At 53.0% G+C, this 17105-nt stretch overlaps 2 protein-coding genes across 4 annotated transcripts; one reads left to right on the top strand and one right to left on the bottom strand.

The window, feature by feature from the left end:
- Positions 1–117: 117 nt before the first annotated feature.
- SHARPIN (SHANK associated RH domain interactor) lies at positions 118–4764 on the top strand. Of its 3 annotated transcripts, XM_032609823.1 has the most exons (9): positions 118–779; positions 1070–1244; positions 3352–3489; positions 3562–3703; positions 3788–3878; positions 3945–4098; positions 4178–4296; positions 4384–4512; positions 4601–4764. In XM_032609823.1, the coding sequence occupies exons 1-9, from the start codon at positions 423–425 to the stop codon at positions 4682–4684; spliced, it is 1389 nt and encodes a 462-aa protein (XP_032465714.1). In that variant the 5' UTR covers positions 118–422; the 3' UTR covers positions 4685–4764. The 3 variants fall into 3 exon arrangements, with proteins under 3 accessions (XP_032465714.1, XP_032465715.1, XP_032465713.1); XM_032609824.1 differs by having other exon boundaries at positions 118–659; positions 3788–4098; XM_032609822.1 differs by having other exon boundaries at positions 3788–4098.
- Positions 4765–5896: 1132 nt separating this feature from the next.
- LOC116742724 (cytochrome c1, heme protein, mitochondrial) lies at positions 5897–8405 on the bottom strand. The gene is made up of 7 exons (XM_032610571.1): positions 8237–8405; positions 7408–7604; positions 7199–7325; positions 6955–7112; positions 6699–6859; positions 6290–6390; positions 5897–6199 (listed from the first exon to the last, which is right to left on the bottom strand). The coding sequence occupies exons 1-7, from the start codon at positions 8366–8368 to the stop codon at positions 6095–6097; spliced, it is 981 nt and encodes a 326-aa protein (XP_032466462.1). The 5' UTR covers positions 8369–8405; the 3' UTR covers positions 5897–6094.
- Between the last annotated feature and the right edge of the window lie 8700 nt (positions 8406–17105).

Below are 17105 nucleotides of genomic sequence, written 5' to 3'. Positions count from 1 at the left end.
GACGCCGGGACCGGGAGCTCGCAGAGCCATTGGGGGCAGTACCCGCCGCTCAGTCCTGTCTTCCACTCCTACTGGCTGTGGTGCATGTCCGTCATCTTCTCGGCCGTGCGAACCCGCCTTCCTCCCTGGCGCTCATTGGTCGCGGCCCCTCGCCGGCTCCGCCCCGGGTGCTGTAGGTGTGGGCTAGAGGGGGCAACTGAGTGTTCGGTGGGCGGCGAGAGGCGGGCGGCGGCCCAGAAGGAGCCTAGGAGTACGCCCGGCTCCCGCCAGACGCGGGGGTCGACAGGGCCGCTGGGCTGCAGCCCCCAGCCGAGCCTCTAGGGCCTTCCAGTTGTGGCCGGTGCTTCAGTCCCTGACGCTTTGCCCCGAGTACAGGCCTCCAAGCCCAGCCTCGCCCGCCGGAGTCCGAAGACCCTCTGGCCATGTCCATCGTGGGCGAAGCGGGAGGGTCAGACGGCTCCAACGCTCGGGCGGCGCCCGGAACCCCAGGCTCGCGGTCCCAGTTTCCGGCCGGTGGAGGCGCTCAGCGGCCCGAGGCCACGGAAGCGGGCTCGTGGGGCCGGGCCGGGACCGGACCGGAGATGGCGCCGCCGGCGGACGGCGCGGCTGCGGCCTCGGACCCTGGCTCGGCTGCGGTGCTCCTGGCCGTGCACGCCGCGGTGAGGCCGCTGGGCGCGGGGCCGGACGCAGAGGCGCAGCTGCGGAGGCTGCAGCTGAGCGCGGACCCCGAGCGACCAGGGCGCTTCCGGCTGAAGCTGCTTGGCGCGGGGCCCGGGGCGGTGAGTGGGGCCGGCGGGGGCTGGCCGCTGAACCCGAGGCCATGCCCTTCCATTCGCCAGCTGCGTGCTCTTGAGCAGTTACCTTTTCTTTGCTTCTGTTTCCTTGTGTGTTAAATGGGGATAATGCTGGTACCTCCCTTCGTAGGACTAGTGTGAGAGTTTCATAAGGTAATACGTGTAAAGGGCTTAGGACAGTGGAAGTGGCCTGCAAATGTTACCTCGTGTTCCTTTGATCGTCATGCAGTATGTGCTGGGGGGAGGCACTGAGCCCGGACTCTCCCCCTCCTCAGGTCAGTTTGGAGTGGCCCTTGGAGTCCGTCTCCTACACCGTCCGAGGCCCCAGCCAGCATGAGCTGCAACCTCCACCAGGAGGGCCTGGGACTCTCAGCCTGCACTTCGCCAACCCTCAGGAAGCTCGGCGGTGGGCAGCCCTGGTCCGAGGTGCCACCGTGGAAGGACAGAATGGTCAGTGCCCTGGAGTGAAGATTCACTGGGACCGGGATAGTGTTAGTTCTGCAAGAGAACAGGAGTAGCCCCAACCCCCCCAGGTCTCGATGGGGGGGAGTAGTGGGGAAAGCTGAGCCCACCTTACCCACTGCTGGGGTTCTGGGAGGACTCCCAGGAGGGAGGAAGTAGAGAAAAGGAACAGAGACCGAAGAGCTGGAGCCTGGAGTGCCAGACAAGTGTGGAGGGGCAGAGCACGCAGGCCCTCAGGATCTGGGTGAGAAGACGGACTATATGAAAAGCTTTGGGAAGGTATTCAGTGGGAGAGTGAGAGGCTCAGATTCGAGCTACTTAAGACTGGTTGAGACCTGCATTCGTGTGAGTGATGCAGATAGGACCGGAGAGAAGAAGAATGTTTCAGAGATGCTTAGGAGATGGAATTGGCTAGATTTCCTTGAGGTTTAAATGGAAGAGTGAGTGGTTGAGACAGAAAGCTGCAAGGAACAGACACTGGGGAGCTCCCAGATAGAGGGCCTTTTTGGGAGGGCACAGAGGTGGTCAAGTTCTTAAACATGTGGGAGGGAAGGGAGGTAGGTGGATCTGGACTGGGGCTGGGGCTCTAAAGAGGTAAAGGTTGGGGGTAGAAAAGGTCAACCAAGGTCACCAGAAGAGAGAAGTGGGAAGAGAAGAGGGTCGGGAAGGCAGACAGTGCACCAGGGAAAGTCCACAGATGCATCAGAACAGCCGTCAGAGGTGAGAAGAAAACCATACACTGAGATGAAGAGAGGTCCAGACGACAGCATCTGCAGAGAAGGAAAGGCCTTTTTTTTTCGTTCATTCGTTGTCCGTTGGTTCACCAAATGTGTGTTCAGCACCTGTAGTAAGCACTCTTTTAAGGCCTTAGAGATTTAGCATGAATAAAACTTTAAATCCCTGCTCTCTCGGAGCTGGCATTTCCAGGGAGGAGACAGACGTATAAAATAAGTAAAATAAATTCTGTCAGATGGTGGAAAGGATGGGAGCGCTGGAAGGGAGAGGTTTGCAATTTAAAATAGGGTGGCAGGGAAATCCTCATTAAGGTGACCCTTGAGTGAAATTTAAAGATCATGGGGTGAACCATGTGGCCTGGGAGCAGCAGGTACAGAAGCCCCAAGGCAACAGTATGCATGACATCTTTCGGGCTCAGCTGAGGCCAGGCCAGGCCTGGTGCTCGGTGCTCGGGAGCCCTGCTTATCTCGGTGGGAGGACAGCTCAGAATACTGAGGCCACCACAGGAGCTGCATCAGCACCGCGTGGGTAGGGCCTCAAGTGGGTGGTAAGAAGCAGAGACGGCAGCATGCCCAGGGCAGGCATCGGCTGGAGAGGGTTTGGCATGGGGGCAGCCCAAGGTGTTCTGTGATGATGGTAGAGCCAAGAGAGAGGATGGAGGTCCCCGAGGACAACAAAGAGGCCATCTTGGGGCTTCCCTGGTGACGCAGTGGTTGAGAGTCCACCTGCTGATGCAAGGGACACAGGTTCGTGCCCCGGTCCGGGAAGATCCCACATGCTGCAGAGTGGCTGGGCCTGTGAGCCATGGCCGCTGGGCCTGCGCGTCCGGAGCCTGTGCTCCGCAATGGGAGAGGCCACAACAGTGAGAGGCCCGCGTACCGCAAAAAAAAAAAAAAAAAAAAAAAAAAAAAGAGGCCATCTTGACTACAGGGCTCCTGGTGAGCGGTATGGGGTGGGCTCCTTCTGAGGACCTCCTTTGGTTCTGCTGCGAGGCCAGGGAGCCTCCTGGCTGGCTGAGAGGGCCTGCACAGGCCAAGAGAAGGGGCCCGGCCTCTGTGGAGGAGGGGCATGGGTGGGACTGGGCAGCAGAAGGGACCAAAAGGACTCCAGAGCCCAAGGAAGAGCCAGGTGCAGCTCTGAGTGGAGTTAGCTGGGACCTCTGGAGTTTGCAAGGGCCAAGGCTGGGGAAAAGGTCTGGCTTTAAGTGTGGCCAGGGCGGGGCCCTGGCAGGGGCTGAGCTGAGGAGGGAGGAGACAAAGGTACCGGAAACCTGAGGTCAGAGAGCAGAGGCCTGGGTGAGCACTCAGCTGGGGGCTAGATCTCAGGAGACCACCAGCCCACCCCACATCTTCCCTCCTAGGCAGTGACAGCCTGACCCCAGCCCTAGGCTCAGAAACGTGCCCTGTTTCCCCGCCCAGTCTCCTTGAAGTGCCTGCAACCAAGGCCCCCCAGCCCAAGGTGGATCTTCCTTGGCGCCCTGGAGACTTGATGGAGAAAGGTAAGGGCAGGGGGCTGGAGGGGCTGGGGGGGCAGCCCGCGGGGGGCTGTGACGGCCCTCTCTCCCCTGCAGAGGACCTAGCAGGGCACCTGACCCAGGCCATAGAGGGTGGGGATGAGAAGCGGGCAGCCCACGCAGCAGCCATCCTGGCCCAGCATCACGCGGCCCTCAGCATCCAGCTCCAGGAGGCCTGCTTCCCTCCCGGCCCCGTCAGGTAAGGCCTGGGGCGTCCATCTCACCCGCCCTCCCAGTCCTCTCAGGTCCCCGGTCTTTACCACTGACCTACACTCTGGCCTAGGCTACAGGTTACAGTTGAAGATGCTGCGTCCTCTGCCCACATCTCGCTGGCAGTCCACCCCCACTCCACCATCGGGGCCCTCCAGGAGCAGGTGAGCACGGGGTCTGGGGAGCCCTGCTGGGGGGACCTGGGTGACATTCCGACACTCTGGCCCCAGGTATTCTCGGAGTTTGGCTTCCCACCGGCTGTGCAGCGCTGGGTCATCGGGAGGTGCCTGTGTGTCCCCGAATACAGCCTTGCTTTCTATGGGGTCCGGCGGGATGGGGATCCTGCTTTCCTCTACCTCCTCTCAGCCCCCCGAGAGGCCCCAGGTCAGTCTTTGATTGGAGTGGGATGAGGAAGGTGGGGTGCAGCCTGACATGGTCCTGAGCCTCATTCCCTCTATGGCAGGACGCAATCCTCAGCACCCCCAGAAGATGGATGGGGAACTAGGCCGCCTGTTCCCTCAGTCACTGGGGCTGCCCCAAGCCCCTCAGCCAGCTGGCTCCAGCCTGCCCAACCCCCCTCAGGTGGGCAAGGGACCGGGCAGGGAGGGCCTAGGAGGCTGTGGGCATTGAAGGAATGGGTAAGCAGTAACTGTGTCCTCACCTCCCCAGCCCGGCTGGCCCTGCCCTTCCTGCACCTTCATCAATGCCCCAAGCCGACCCGGCTGTGAGATGTGCAGCACCCAGAGGCCCTGTGCTTGGGACCCCCTTCCCACAGCCTCCACCCAGCAGCTACCAAAGGTACCGGGGCAGAGGCAGAGGCAGGGGAGGGGATGGGGGCAGGGGGGCAAAACAGGCAGAATGACCCATCTTCTGCCCCTGCCCGCAGGTCACAAGGAGAGAGGATGGCCCTTCCCTTCCAGGCCCAGGGTCCCTGGACCCCCTCCTGAACCTCTCAGGGAACCTCTGCTGACTGTCCGCTCGCTGGAGACAGAACCGGGGTTGCCGGGGAGGGGCTGTGAGCTGGAGTCATTAAATACACCTGTGAGCCAGCTGGGTGCCCCTTTACTGTGCCCTTGTGCAGACTGGGCTGCTGGGAGAATGCAGAGCAGGGCGCGGTCCCACTCAGATGAAACCTGGCAGAGGCCGGGGTGGCGGCTCCCAGGCTGGGCCCAGGTGGCTACTGAAGAGCATACTTGGGACGCAAGTCCCCTGAAGTCTCCCAGGCCCCAAGGGTGCTTAGGACACCCCCCTGCCTGCTGACCACTGGGCTGGGCCCTCTGAGCCCCACCCAGCCCTCAGCTGACTGGCCCTCCTTTTCCAACCAGAGCTTTTCAGGCACACACCCTCCCTCTGCCTTCCTCCTCTCTGCTCTTGCCCTCCCCACGCTGGTCCCCACTCCTCTGGGCTAGTCCCACCAGGCTGCCCTTATATTCCCTGCTTGGGGACAAGAAAAGCTCAGAGGATAAGAGCCCCGAGCCAGGGCCCAGGGCTACTACTAAGAAAACACCGTCATGGCCCTCCTGCCACTGACAGGTCCATGGCTGTGTTAGCCCAGCCACTGTCTGGCCGTATGGCCTGAACCCACTCCCAGCCGCCCTGTAGACTGCTAGGAGGTGCTGTCCCCTCACAAAGACCGTGACCCTTGAGTCAACAGCACCTCCAGCTGCCCAGCCAAGAGACCAGAAGCACCTCTGGGTGGCCTCCGCCTGCCTCTCTGCTTCCTTGGTGAGGTCGAGTGCTGCCCCTCCTCTCCCGGCCACCGCCCAGCCCTGCCTGCCCCTGAGCCCCAGGAACAGCTCCTGCAGCTCCTACTTTAGGCCAGCCTCTCCCTGGTTGAAATGCTATGCAGGGCTCCCCGCCGCCTTCAGGATGAAGGCCAAGTGGTTCAATACACGGACACTGGTGGGTTACTGCAGCAGGGCCCTGGGTCCCTGGGCTGTGTCCAGCCAAGCGAAGCCCTTTCCACCTGGAACCAGTTTCTCTCCACTCCAGTCAGTGTTGCCGCTTTCTCTAACAGCTAGTTCTCTGCTTCCTGTCCCACGTTCACTGCTGGCTGGACTCCCAGCATTCAGGGCAATGTTGACCACACTGCACTGGACACCCCGGGAGCTCTGAGGGCAGGGATCTTCGTCCCAGAGTGCTCTGCAAACCTGTATTCCCATCACACAATAGCTCAAATGGGTATGTTGAGAAACTTAATTTATTTCCATGATGGGCGCTGAACGATCTGGAGCTGGAACCCCGTCTCCTGCCCCTTCCCCTCTGTCCCAGAGGAAGAGGGGCTTGGCCAGGAGGGCCAGCTGGGACCTGAACAGGCCCAGGGTGGCTCCTCGGCTTGAGGACCCATTCAGGCAGGACAGCAAGCAGACACTGGGCAGGGTCACTTGGGTGGCCGATATGCCAGCTTCCGGCTCTTCAGGACTGACCACTTATGCCGCTTCATGGCATAGACCAGGGGCAAAAGCAAGCCCATCATCATCAGCATCTGGGGGGGAGGCAGGCTCAGAGGAGGGAGGCAGAAAGGAGCCCTGCCCAACTCCCAGGTCCACTGTGCCCCTCCACCCAGCCCTCTCACCTTGAGCCCCATGCGTTTGCGATGGTCGTGTTCTGGTTCAGCTGTCCAGCGCAGGAAGGTACACACGTCCTTGGCTACCTGGGACATGGTAGCTGGGGTGCCTGGACCAAGGACAAGTGGTACGAGCTGCCCGTGGGTGTCCCTGCCCAATTTGGGGTAGCCCAAAGAGCATCCTCCACCATGGGGCAGAGACGGGTTCCTGCCCACAGCTTCAAAAGGGATGGGACCCACCCTACCACCAGCCAGCACACAGATGGCCTCAAGGCTACCCATGAGCCTCCTCAGAAACACACAGTGTCCCAGCCAAGGAAGGGGCAGGCACTCTTGGGCCAAGAACACCAGGAGAGCATCCCTGGCAGTGGGGAAAGTAGGACCCAGCTTGCCCACCCCCAGCGCGGGCGCCTCTCACCGTCATCAAACTCCAAGACTTCACTGTAGATGGGAGGCGCCATGCCAATGGCCTGGCCAGGAAAATAGGGATTGAAGTAGAGGCCTTCTCGCAGCGACACCCCAGTGGGTGGCTCACAGTAGCCCGTGAGTAGGGAGAAGACGTAGTCCTCACCACCGTGCCTGGGACCAGATCGGGGTCTCCTCAGCCCCTGGCATGAGGCAGCCCTTCCTGCCGTCCCCCGCCACACACGCACCCGGCCACCGCAGGCCAGTACCTAGCTCGCACGACGTAGCTGAGATCAGGGGGCAGTGCTCCGTTGTTGGCCGCTCGTGCAGCCTCAGGGTTGGGGTATGGTTTGGGGAAGTAGTCAGACAGCTTCCCCGGCCGCATGAACATCTCCCCGTTCTCGTTGGGGCCGTCCTGAACCTCCACCTGCCACCAAGAGCCCCATCACAACCCTGCTGTCCAGCACAGCAGGAGCCCCGATCTGTGGGTCCTCGGCATCCCCACGTCCCCACCTCCTCAGCCAGCGCCTTAGCTTCATCCTCTGTGTAGCACACGCCCACCAGGTGGCGGTAAGCCACGTAGTCCATGCTGTGGCAGGAGGAGCACACCTGCTTGTACACCTGGAAACCCCTCCGGATGCTAGAGACACAGAAAGGATTAAGGGCGCCGAGGATTCCACCCCACCCGGCCCACCCAGAAATTCCCCCAGCCAGCCACACACCTGGTGTGGTCCAGGGAGGAGAGGAGGCCGCGGTGGGACCACGGATAGCTGGGGGGGTGCAACTCCAGGTCACTGGCACTCACCGCTGAATGCAGAGCCACAGCCAGCCCTGCACCCCCTGCCGCCAGCATGCCAAGCGCTGACAGAATCACTTTCCGGCCCCGGGACGGGCCAGACTTCGACGACAGGGACACTGCCTGCAAGAGTCCCGCTCAGCGCCTGCCAGAACACCACCCAGCCCTACCTGGGGATCTGACTCTCAGCGCCTACCTCTCCCAACTCAGGCACCCAGCACCGGCCACCTCCCGCGCCACTGCCCTCCCCACCCTCCCCGCTGCGGACCCCTCGACCGGAATTCGGCCCTGAGGGCGGGAGGGGGGGGGGGTTTGTGAGGCGTGTTCTTAGATCCTGGGCCAGGAATCGGGCCGAAGTGAGCAAGGGTGCTGGGGCAGGCCAAGGTCACAAGCAGCTGGCCGAGATCAGGCTGAGGTCACTTTAGGACGCGGGCCCAGTCTGGAAGGCCGGAGAGGGGAGCGGGCCTGGGCGCGCCCCCCGGGGAAGCGCCCAGTCCCAAGCCGGCAGCGAGCCCGCCCCGTCGCCCCCCACGCTCGGCACCAGGTGCCTGTGCTGCTCGGAGGAGTGGGAGCGCAGCCCTGCTCCCAAGGTCGGCAGGAGGCGGGGGTCCGGCCGAGGCGGGGGCCCGGCCGGGGCGGGGGCCCGGGTGCGAAGGCTGCTCCCGCGCTGCCCGGCCCGCGCCCGGAGCCTCCCAGCGGTGACCTTCACCGGGCTGCGGGTCCGCGCGGCGGCCAGGGTTAAGACCAGCTCTCACCTGGGGTGTTCGCAGTGGGAGCTGCCCGGGCCGCGCACCGCTCAGCAGACCCCGGGACCGCGCGCCCGGCAGCCCCGCGCCCCGCGGGCCCAGCACTGACCCGCGAAGCGAGGCCACCGCCGCTGCCGCCATATTGCCCCTCTTCAGCGCGGCCGCCGCTACCGTGGGCCTCTGCGGCGCCGAAAGAGCTTAAACATCGCGAGAACCGGGTAGCGTGGGAGGGCGCGGGGCGGGGGCGAGGCGGGGCTCTGTCAGTCAGGGCCGGGCACCGCCTCGCCGCGCTACTCCGGTCGTCGTGGAAACCAGCGGTTGGGCGGGTCCTCGTTGCGTCTCTCTGTTGCCGTGACAACTCCCAACAACCCTGGTTTCCCTGATCCCGCCGCTGGTCTCCGGGGCTCAGCGGTGCTGCGCCCCCCACGCCCGGACGCCCCCAACCCGGAATCCACCGCTTTTCGAAGGCATCGCACGCTTTCGTCCAGCAACATTTCCAGACCTGGCGCGGTGGCAGAACACCCTCACTGCAAAGCACTGATATTACTTAACCAGTCAGGTGATCCCCTGGAAGGCCCCTCTTGCCGAGCCCACTCAACTTGCCCAGTGCTAGTAGCCTATTCCCCGAGGCTGTTGAAGGCAATTACTGGCAAGTGTTGTAGTTTCAAAGCTGTAATCTCCCCGAGGCAATGGAGAACAGCTGGGGCAAATAACAGACTAACCAAAAAGCTTAAAAGGAAGAACTGGGGAATACATTGTCCACAGGGGCGTTGAAAAGCCCCACAAATTTCCGGAATACAGATGGTCAAAAACATAAGTAGGGCTGTGCATATACTCATGAAAGACCTGACCTTGAGTCTCTGTGCACAGGTGAAGCCTAAAGCAGAGTTGTAAACTGCCTGGCTGAATTCCGAGAGCATGTCCCACATACACACAGAGCCACTTGGGAATGACAGAGATTTATTGGTTCCAGACACTTAAGGAAGTTTCTGTCCAATCATTTATCTGACCACTAAGCTAACCAGGTAGAGACTTCAGTGGCTACCCATGACAAATAATAGACTTGACAGAATTAGTTCAGAAAAGCCAATACACAAACACAACTACCATAGCAGCAACAGCAACAAAACCTGGAATCTGATTTCCAGAAATGCCACATTATATCAATTAAAATGTCTAGTTTTCAACAAAAAATTATGAGACATCCAAAGAAACAAGAAGGTCTGGCCTATAAATAGGGAAAAAAGAACCAATCAATAGAAACTATCTCTGGGGAATCTTAACTATTTAAATATGTTTGGGGGGGGATAAACTGGAAGATTGAGATTGACATATACATACTACTATGTACAAAATAGATAATTAATGAGGACTGAGGACCTACTGTATAGCACAGGGAACTCTGCTCAATACTCTGTAATGACCTATACGGGAAAAGAATCTACAAAAGAGTGGGTATGTGTATATGTATAACTGATTCACTTTGCTGTGCAGCAGAAACTAACACAATATTGTAAATCAACTATACGCCAATAAAAATTTAAAAAATAATAAAAAATTTTAATAAAAAACAATTAAATTTAAAAATATGTTCAGGGCTTCCCTGGTGGCGCAGTGGTTGGGAGTCCGCCTGCCGATGCAGAGGACGTGGGTTCGTGCCCCGGTCTGGGAAGATCCCACATGCCACGGAGCGGCTGGGCCCGTGAGCCATGGCCGCTGGGCCTGCGCGTCGGGAGCCTGTGCTCCGCAACGGGAGAGGCCACGGCAGTGAGAGGCCCGCGTAACACAAAAAAAAAAAAAAAAAAAAAAAAAAAAAAAAATATGTTCAAAGAGCTAAAGGAAACCATTATGTCTAAAGAACTAGAGGAAAGTATGAGAATAATATCTCATCAAATAGAGAATGTCAGTAAAAAGAAATTATAAACAGGATCCAAATGGAAATTATGGAGTTGAAATGTACAATAATGGAATTGAACATTTTTACTTATGGGGTTCTACTGCAGATTTGAGCAGGTAGAAGAAAGAATTAGCAAACTTGAAGTTAGGTCGGTTGAGATTGTCTGGTCTGCAAAACAGGAAAAAAAAATAGAAAAATTAACAGCGCCTCAGAGACCTGTGGGACACCATTAAGCATACCAACCTATACAAAATTCTCAGAAGCAGAGGAGAAAGAGGGGCAAGAAGAATATTTGAAGAAATTGTGACTGAAAACTTCCCAGATTTGATGAAAAACATGGATCTATGCATCCAGGAAGTTTAAAAACTCCAAGCAGGATGAAGTAAAAGAGGTCCACACCTGTACACATTATACATTGTTGAAAAGCAAAGAAAAGGAATCTTGAAAGCAGCAAGGGAGAAGTGACTCATCACATATAAGTGGTCCTCAATAAAATTAACAGAAGATTTCATACCAGAAACCATGGAGGCCAGAAGGCGGTGGTATGACATATTCCAAGTGCTGAAAGAACAAACTTGCCAACCGAGGATTCTATATCTGTCAAAATCATCTCTCAAAACAAGGGGGCAGGGACTTCCTTGGCGGCACAGTGGTTAAGAATCTGCCTGCCAACCCAGGGGACATGGGTTCAAGCCCTGGTCCAGGAAGATCTCACTTGCCACGGGGCAACTAAGCCCATGCGCCACAACTAAGATCTCACAAGCTGTGTGGTGAGGCCAAAAAAGAAAAAAAAAAAAAAATCTATGGGTATAGACACAATATATGAGGTGGAATATGTGGCAATAAATGAAGAAGGGGTAAACAGCTATACAGGAGCAACATCTTTTAATACAGTTAAAATTAATGTAATTTTAATCTAAATCAGATTGTTACAAATTAAGATATCAGTTGTAATCCCAAGGGTAACCACTAAGAAAATAACTCAAAAAATGTAGTCAAAGAAATAACAAAGGAATTAAAGTTGTTCACTGGAAAATAACACACACACACACACACACACACACACACACACAAAGACAATAATGAAGAAATTGGGGGCAAAAAAGACATAAGACACATAGCAAATATCAAGATAGCAGGTATAAATTGTACTATACCATTAATTACATTAAATGTAAATGGATTAAAGTCTCCAGTTAAAGGGAAGAGATTGGCACAGTGGATTTTTCTTTTTAAAGTCATGGTCCAACTATATAATGCCTATAAGAAACACACTTTATATTCAAAGACACAAATAGAAAGTAAAATTTGGAAAAAAGGACACTTCATCAACAGTAACCGAAACAGAGCTGGAGGGGCTATACTAATATCAGACAATATAAACTTTAAGACAAATGTTTATATTAGAGTTAAAGAAGGACATTTTATAATGAAAAAAGGATCAATTCATCAAGAAGAAATGACAGCTAAAAAGATATATTTGCCTAACACAGCCCCAAAATACATGAAGCAAAACTGGACAGAATTGAAAGGAGAAATAGAAAATTTAACATAACAGTTGGAGACTTCAGTACCCCACTTTCAGTAATGGATAGAACAGCTAGACAGAATATCAGCAGGGAAAGAGAAGACTTGAACAACACAATAAGCCAACTAGACGTAACGGGCAGCAATGAAACACTCCAACAACAGAAGAGTACATATTCTTCCCAAGTGCACATGGAATATTCTTCAGGATAGGTCATACGTTAGGCAATAAAACAAGTCTCAATAAATTTAAGAGTAGTAAAAGCATACAAAGTATGTTTTCTGACTACAACAGAATGAAATTAGAAATCAATAACAGAAGGAGAGTAGGGAAATTCACAAGTATGTGAAAATTAAATGACATACTCCTAAATAAACAATTAGTCAAAGAAGAAATAACAGGGAGGGACTTCCCTGGTGGCTCAGTGGTTTAGAATCTGCCTGCCAATGCAGAGGACACGGGTTCAATCCCTGGCCCGGGAAGATCCCACATGCTGCAAAGCAACTAAGCCCATGAGCCACAACTACTGAGGCTGCACTCTAGAGCCCGTGGGTCACAACTACTGAAGCCCATGCGTCTAGAGCCTGTGCTCTGCAACAAGGAAAGCCAAGGCAATGAGAAGCCGCGCACCACAATGAAGAGTAGCTCCTACTCACAACAGCTAGAGAAAAGCCCGTGTGCAGCACTGAAGACCCAACACAGCCAAAAATAAAAATTAAATTAAAAAAAAAATCACAGGGAAACTTAGAAGATACTCTGAGGTGAATAAAAACAAAAACACAACATACTAAAACTTAGCACCATCAAGAGAGCTGCTAAGAGGGAAATTTAGAGCTTTAAATTACTGTATTAAAAAAATAAGATCTTAAATAAATAACCTAACATTCTAACTTCAAAAACTACAAAAAGTAGACAATCTAAACCCAAAGTAAGCAGAAGGAAGGAAATAATAAAGATTAGAGCAGAAACAATTGAAACAGAGAATAGAAAAACAACAGAGAAAATAAACTAAAAGTTGATTCTTTAAAAAGATCAATGAAAATGACACACCTGTAGCTTGACTCACTAAGATAAAAAGAGAAGACTCAAATTGCTAAAATTAGAAATGAAGAAAGTGACATTACTACCAACCTTACTGAAATAAAAATGATTATAAGGTAACACCATAAATAATTTATGCCCCCAAATTAGATGATCTATATGAAATGGCCAGATTCCTAGAAAGATACAAACTGCCAAAACTGACTCAAGAAGAAGTAGAAAATCTAAATAGACCGATAACAAGTAAAGAAACTGAACTAGTAATTAAATAACAACAACAACTTCCCAGAAAGAAAAGCCCAGGATGAGATGGCTTCACTGGTGAATTCTACCAAAATTAAGGAAGACTTAACTCCAGTACTTCACAAACTCCTCCAAAAAATAGAAGATGAGGGAGTACTTCCCAACTCATTATTTGAGATCAGTATTACCCTGACACTAAAACTAGACAACATATCATAGGAAAGAAAGCTACAGGCCAATATCCTATATGAATATAGATAACAAAAATCCTCAACAAAATATCAGCAAACTCAACCCAATGCTTGAAAAATGCAGTACATCTTTTTCCCAGTGGGATTTATCTTAGTAATGTAAACATCAATCAATGTAAACATCAATCAATGTATAAAAAACACTCAATATAACACATGATAGTAATAAAGGGAAAAGGACCACATTTGATCATTACAATAGACACAGAAAAAGCTTTTGAAAAAGAATCCGACACATTTTCGTGATGAAAACCTCAAAAAAACAGGAATACAGGGCAACTTCCTCAACCTGATAAAGGACATCTATGAAAACCTCATGGCTAATATACTCAATGGTGCAAGACTGAAAGCTTTCCTAGTAAGATTAGAAGGAAGAGAAGGATGTTGGTTCTTGCCACTTCTATTCAGCATTATATAGGAGGGTCTATCCAGGACAATTAGGCAGGAATATAAAATAAAAAGCATCTAAATTTGAAAGGAAGAAATGAAATTATATTTGCAGATAACATGAATTACATACAACTGACCCATGAACAACATGGGTTTGAACTGCGCAGGTCCACTTATACTCAGGTTTTTGTTGCTAAATACACATTACAGTACTACACCATCTGCAGTTGGTTGAATCTGAGGATTTGGAACTGCAGATACGGAGGGCTGACTGTAGAGTTATAGGTGGATTTTCAACTTTGCAGAGGGTCGGCGCCCCTAACCCCTGCATTGTTCAAGGGTCAACTGTGAAATCCTAAGGAACACACAAACTATTGATATTAGAGGTAATGGATGAGTTCATCAAGTTTGACTGAAGATCAATATACAGAAATCAGTTGTGTTTCTATACACCAGCAATGAACAAACTGAAAATGAAATTAAGAAACTAATTATATTTACAATAGCATCAAAAAATTAAATACTTAGGGGACTTCCCTGGTGGCGCAGTTATTAAGAATCTGCCTGCCAATGCAGGGGGCACGGGTTCGATCCCTGGTCTGGGAAGATCCCACACGCTGTGGAGCAACTAAGCCCGCAAGCCACAACTACTGAGTCCGCGTACTGCAACCACTATTTCACAGCTGAGCCTTGAACAACGCAGGGGTTAGGGGCGCCCGACCCTCTGCAAAGTTGAAAATCCACCTATAACTCTAAAGTCAGCCCTCTGTATCTGCAGTTCCGCGTGCTGCAACTACTGAACCCCGTGCGCCTAGAGCCCGTGCTCCACAACAAGAGAAGCCAGCGCAATGAGCAGCCCGTGCACCACAACAGAGTAGCCCCCACCGGCTACAACTAGAGAAAGCCTGTGTGCAGCAACGAAGACCCAATGCAGCCAAAAATAAATTAAAAGAAAAACTTAAATATTTAAGAATAAATTTAACAACCTTTGTACACTGAAAATGATAAAACATTACTGAAAGAAATTAAAGAAGACCTAAATAAACGTAAGGACATCCTGTGTTCACAGGCTGGAAGTCTTAACATTGCTAACATGTTAATACTTCCCAGACTGAGTAGAGTGGTGAGACCTTGCACCTGCCCCTCTGTCTTGTCTGGGACACAAATGATCCCTTTGTCCAGTATATCCTGCCCATTAGTCACTTAGTAGCCATCTGGGTTATCAGATCATCTGTGGAGGCATCACAGTGTCTGTGTTCAAGTGAGTGGCCCTTTTATTTTATTTATTTGTTTTTTCACATCTTTACTGGAGTATAATTGCTTTACAATGGCGTGTTAGTTTCTGCTTTATAACAAAGTGAATCAGCTCTATGCACACATATATCCCCATATCCCTTGCCCCTTGCGTCTCCCTCCCACACTCCCTATCCCACCCCTCTAGGTGGTCACACAGCACCGAGCTGATCTCCCGGTGCTATGCCGCTGCTTCCCACTAGCTAGCTGTTTTACTTTTAGTGACCCTTATTTTACCTAAGAATGGCTTCAAAGTGCAAGAGTAGTGGAGCTTGTGATTCAGGTACACCAGAGAAGCCTTTAAGTGAAATGAAATGCTTCCTTTAAGCGAAAGGGTGAAAGTCCTCAACTTAATAAGGAAAGGAAAAAAATTGTATGCTGAGGTTGCTAAGATCTACGCTAAGAACCAATCTTCTATCCGTGAAACTGTGAAGGAAAAAGAAATTCATGCTAGTTTTGCTGGTGCACCTCAAAAACTGCAACAGTTATGGCCGCAGTGCATGATAAGAATTTGGTTAAGATGGAAAAAGCATTAAGTTTGTGGGTGGAAGACACGAACAGATAGGATTCAGTACTATCCAGGGTTTCAGGCGTCCCCTGGGAGTCTTGGAACACAAGCCCCGAAGGTAAGGGGTACTACTGTACTGCACGAATCCATTCACGTGAAAGTCCAGATTCGGCAAATCTATAGCGGCAGAGAGTAGGTTAACGGTGCCAGGGGCTGAAAGGGGAGGGGAAAGTGGGGTACAGGGCTCCTTCTGGGGGGCAATAAAAATGTTCTGAAGAACAGGCAGGAGCTGGCCAGGCAGGCCTTGGAGACCAAGGTAAGGAGGTTTGATTTTATCCTGGAGGCGACAGGCATCCCCTGAAGAGAGACAAGGTGGACCGCAGGTCCAGGATTGGGTGAGGGCACCAGGGGAGGAGATGCACGCGGGGTGGGAGGTGTTCAGGTTGGGAAGAGATGACTTAAAGGTGACCATGGCACATCCAGGAGGCGGAGGTGACAGGACGTGGCCTCAGGACAGAGGCCTAGAGGAAAGACACGATCTGAGTGCAGGCATGAGGGCAGCTGGAGCCCGCAGGGGCGGCTCACAGAGAAAGGCACCCAGGGCAGCCCTGGAGCCCCACCTTAAAGCCCCAGGTGGAACGGGGTGACTTCGCAAAGGGTCTGATAGAAGCACAGAGGAGACCTGGGACAGCCAGCCAATTGCAGGAGGACGTCTGCAGAGGGTCTGGTCGTGAGGAAGCTGCTGGGTCTCCTGAGGTGGGTCCCGCCTGGCTCAGGACCTCCCCAGTCTTGCACCCTAACCTGCCGGGCCCTCACCCCATATCATAAGACAGGAGCCCCCTGTGGCAGCCAAAAGGTCTGCCCCTGGGCTTCCTTCTGGACCTCCAGAAGGGCTCCCTCTGATTCTTCCCTTCTTTCATTCAAGAAATATGTAGGAATATTCCACCACGTCCCTGGCTCTGTGCTGGAAGAGAGGCAGGAAGAAAGACAAAGCCCGTGCCATAGAGCTGCTCTTCTGGGGCATGGGAGGCAAGCGACCAAGGAATGAGCACTTACTACCAGCACAACAGACACACACACTTCTAGATGCACCCGGCTGCTCACCGCCTGAGAGCCCCATGTGAGCTGGGCTCAGCAGTGGTCCCTCTCGCATGAACTAGACTGAGGTGTCAGAAGACTCCAATAACAACGACTTAAACACAGTAGAAGTTTGTTTCTTTCTTGCAAATGAAGCCCAGTCGAGCAACCCTGGGCGACGGCTAACCCCAGTTTAGCAAGGGCTTTGGAGGGTCAGGGAGCCCCTGCTCATCTCCACCCCCAGCCTGGGCTGGAGCTCATGTCCCAGACGTGCTTCTGGTTCCACGTGGCCCCGGGGAAGGAGAGAGTAGCGGCTGAGAGGGCCATCTTCTGTTTGAAGTCTCTGCATGGAATTCACTCTCGAAGCTTCTGCTCAGGTCCCGTGGGCCACAGCAGCCACACGGCCACACCTAGCTGCACAGTCTGGCAGTGCGCCTGTGCTCATGTCAAAAATAGGGTGCCGTGACTAAGGAGAAGGGACATGGGGGCCAGCAGCAAGCACCCTCAGAGTAAAGCCTGCGGGGCCTTATACTCGTCCCCTGTACGTCTCATCTGTATCTTTACAGCCTGACGTTTTCTTTCGTTTTAAAATGTATTGCACAAGTGACATCAATGAAAATCAGAGCAGAAATTCTGTTTCCCCAACATAA

The sequence above is a fragment of the Phocoena sinus genome, chromosome 17, assembly GCF_008692025.1.
Source record: "Phocoena sinus isolate mPhoSin1 chromosome 17, mPhoSin1.pri, whole genome shotgun sequence".
Taxonomy (NCBI): Eukaryota; Metazoa; Chordata; class Mammalia; order Artiodactyla; family Phocoenidae; genus Phocoena; species Phocoena sinus.
The sequence above is the reverse complement of the archived record's forward strand: the minus strand, read 5'-3'. Positions and strand labels throughout refer to the sequence as shown.

Bases quoted from the DNA above. Each gene is read 5' to 3' on its own strand.
- LOC116742724 (XM_032610571.1), bottom strand. From the start codon at position 8,368: ATGGCGGCAGCGGCGGTGGCCTCGCTTCGCGGGTCAGTGCTGGGCCCG. The intron at 6,860-6,954 runs GTACTGGCCTGC...ATCTGGTCCCAG, and splicing joins AGCTACGTCGTGCGAGCTAG to GCACGGTGGTGAGGACTACG. The intron at 6,391-6,698 runs GTGAGAGGCGCC...TCCTTGGTCCAG, and splicing joins AGTCTTGGAGTTTGATGACG to GCACCCCAGCTACCATGTCC.
- SHARPIN (XM_032609822.1), top strand. From the start codon at position 423: ATGTCCATCGTGGGCGAAGCGGGAGGGTCAGACGGCTCCAACGCTCGG. The intron at 3,490-3,561 runs GTAAGGGCAGGG...TCTCCCCTGCAG, and splicing joins TGGAGACTTGATGGAGAAAG to AGGACCTAGCAGGGCACCTG. The intron at 3,704-3,787 runs GTAAGGCCTGGG...ACTCTGGCCTAG, and splicing joins TTCCCTCCCGGCCCCGTCAG to GCTACAGGTTACAGTTGAAG.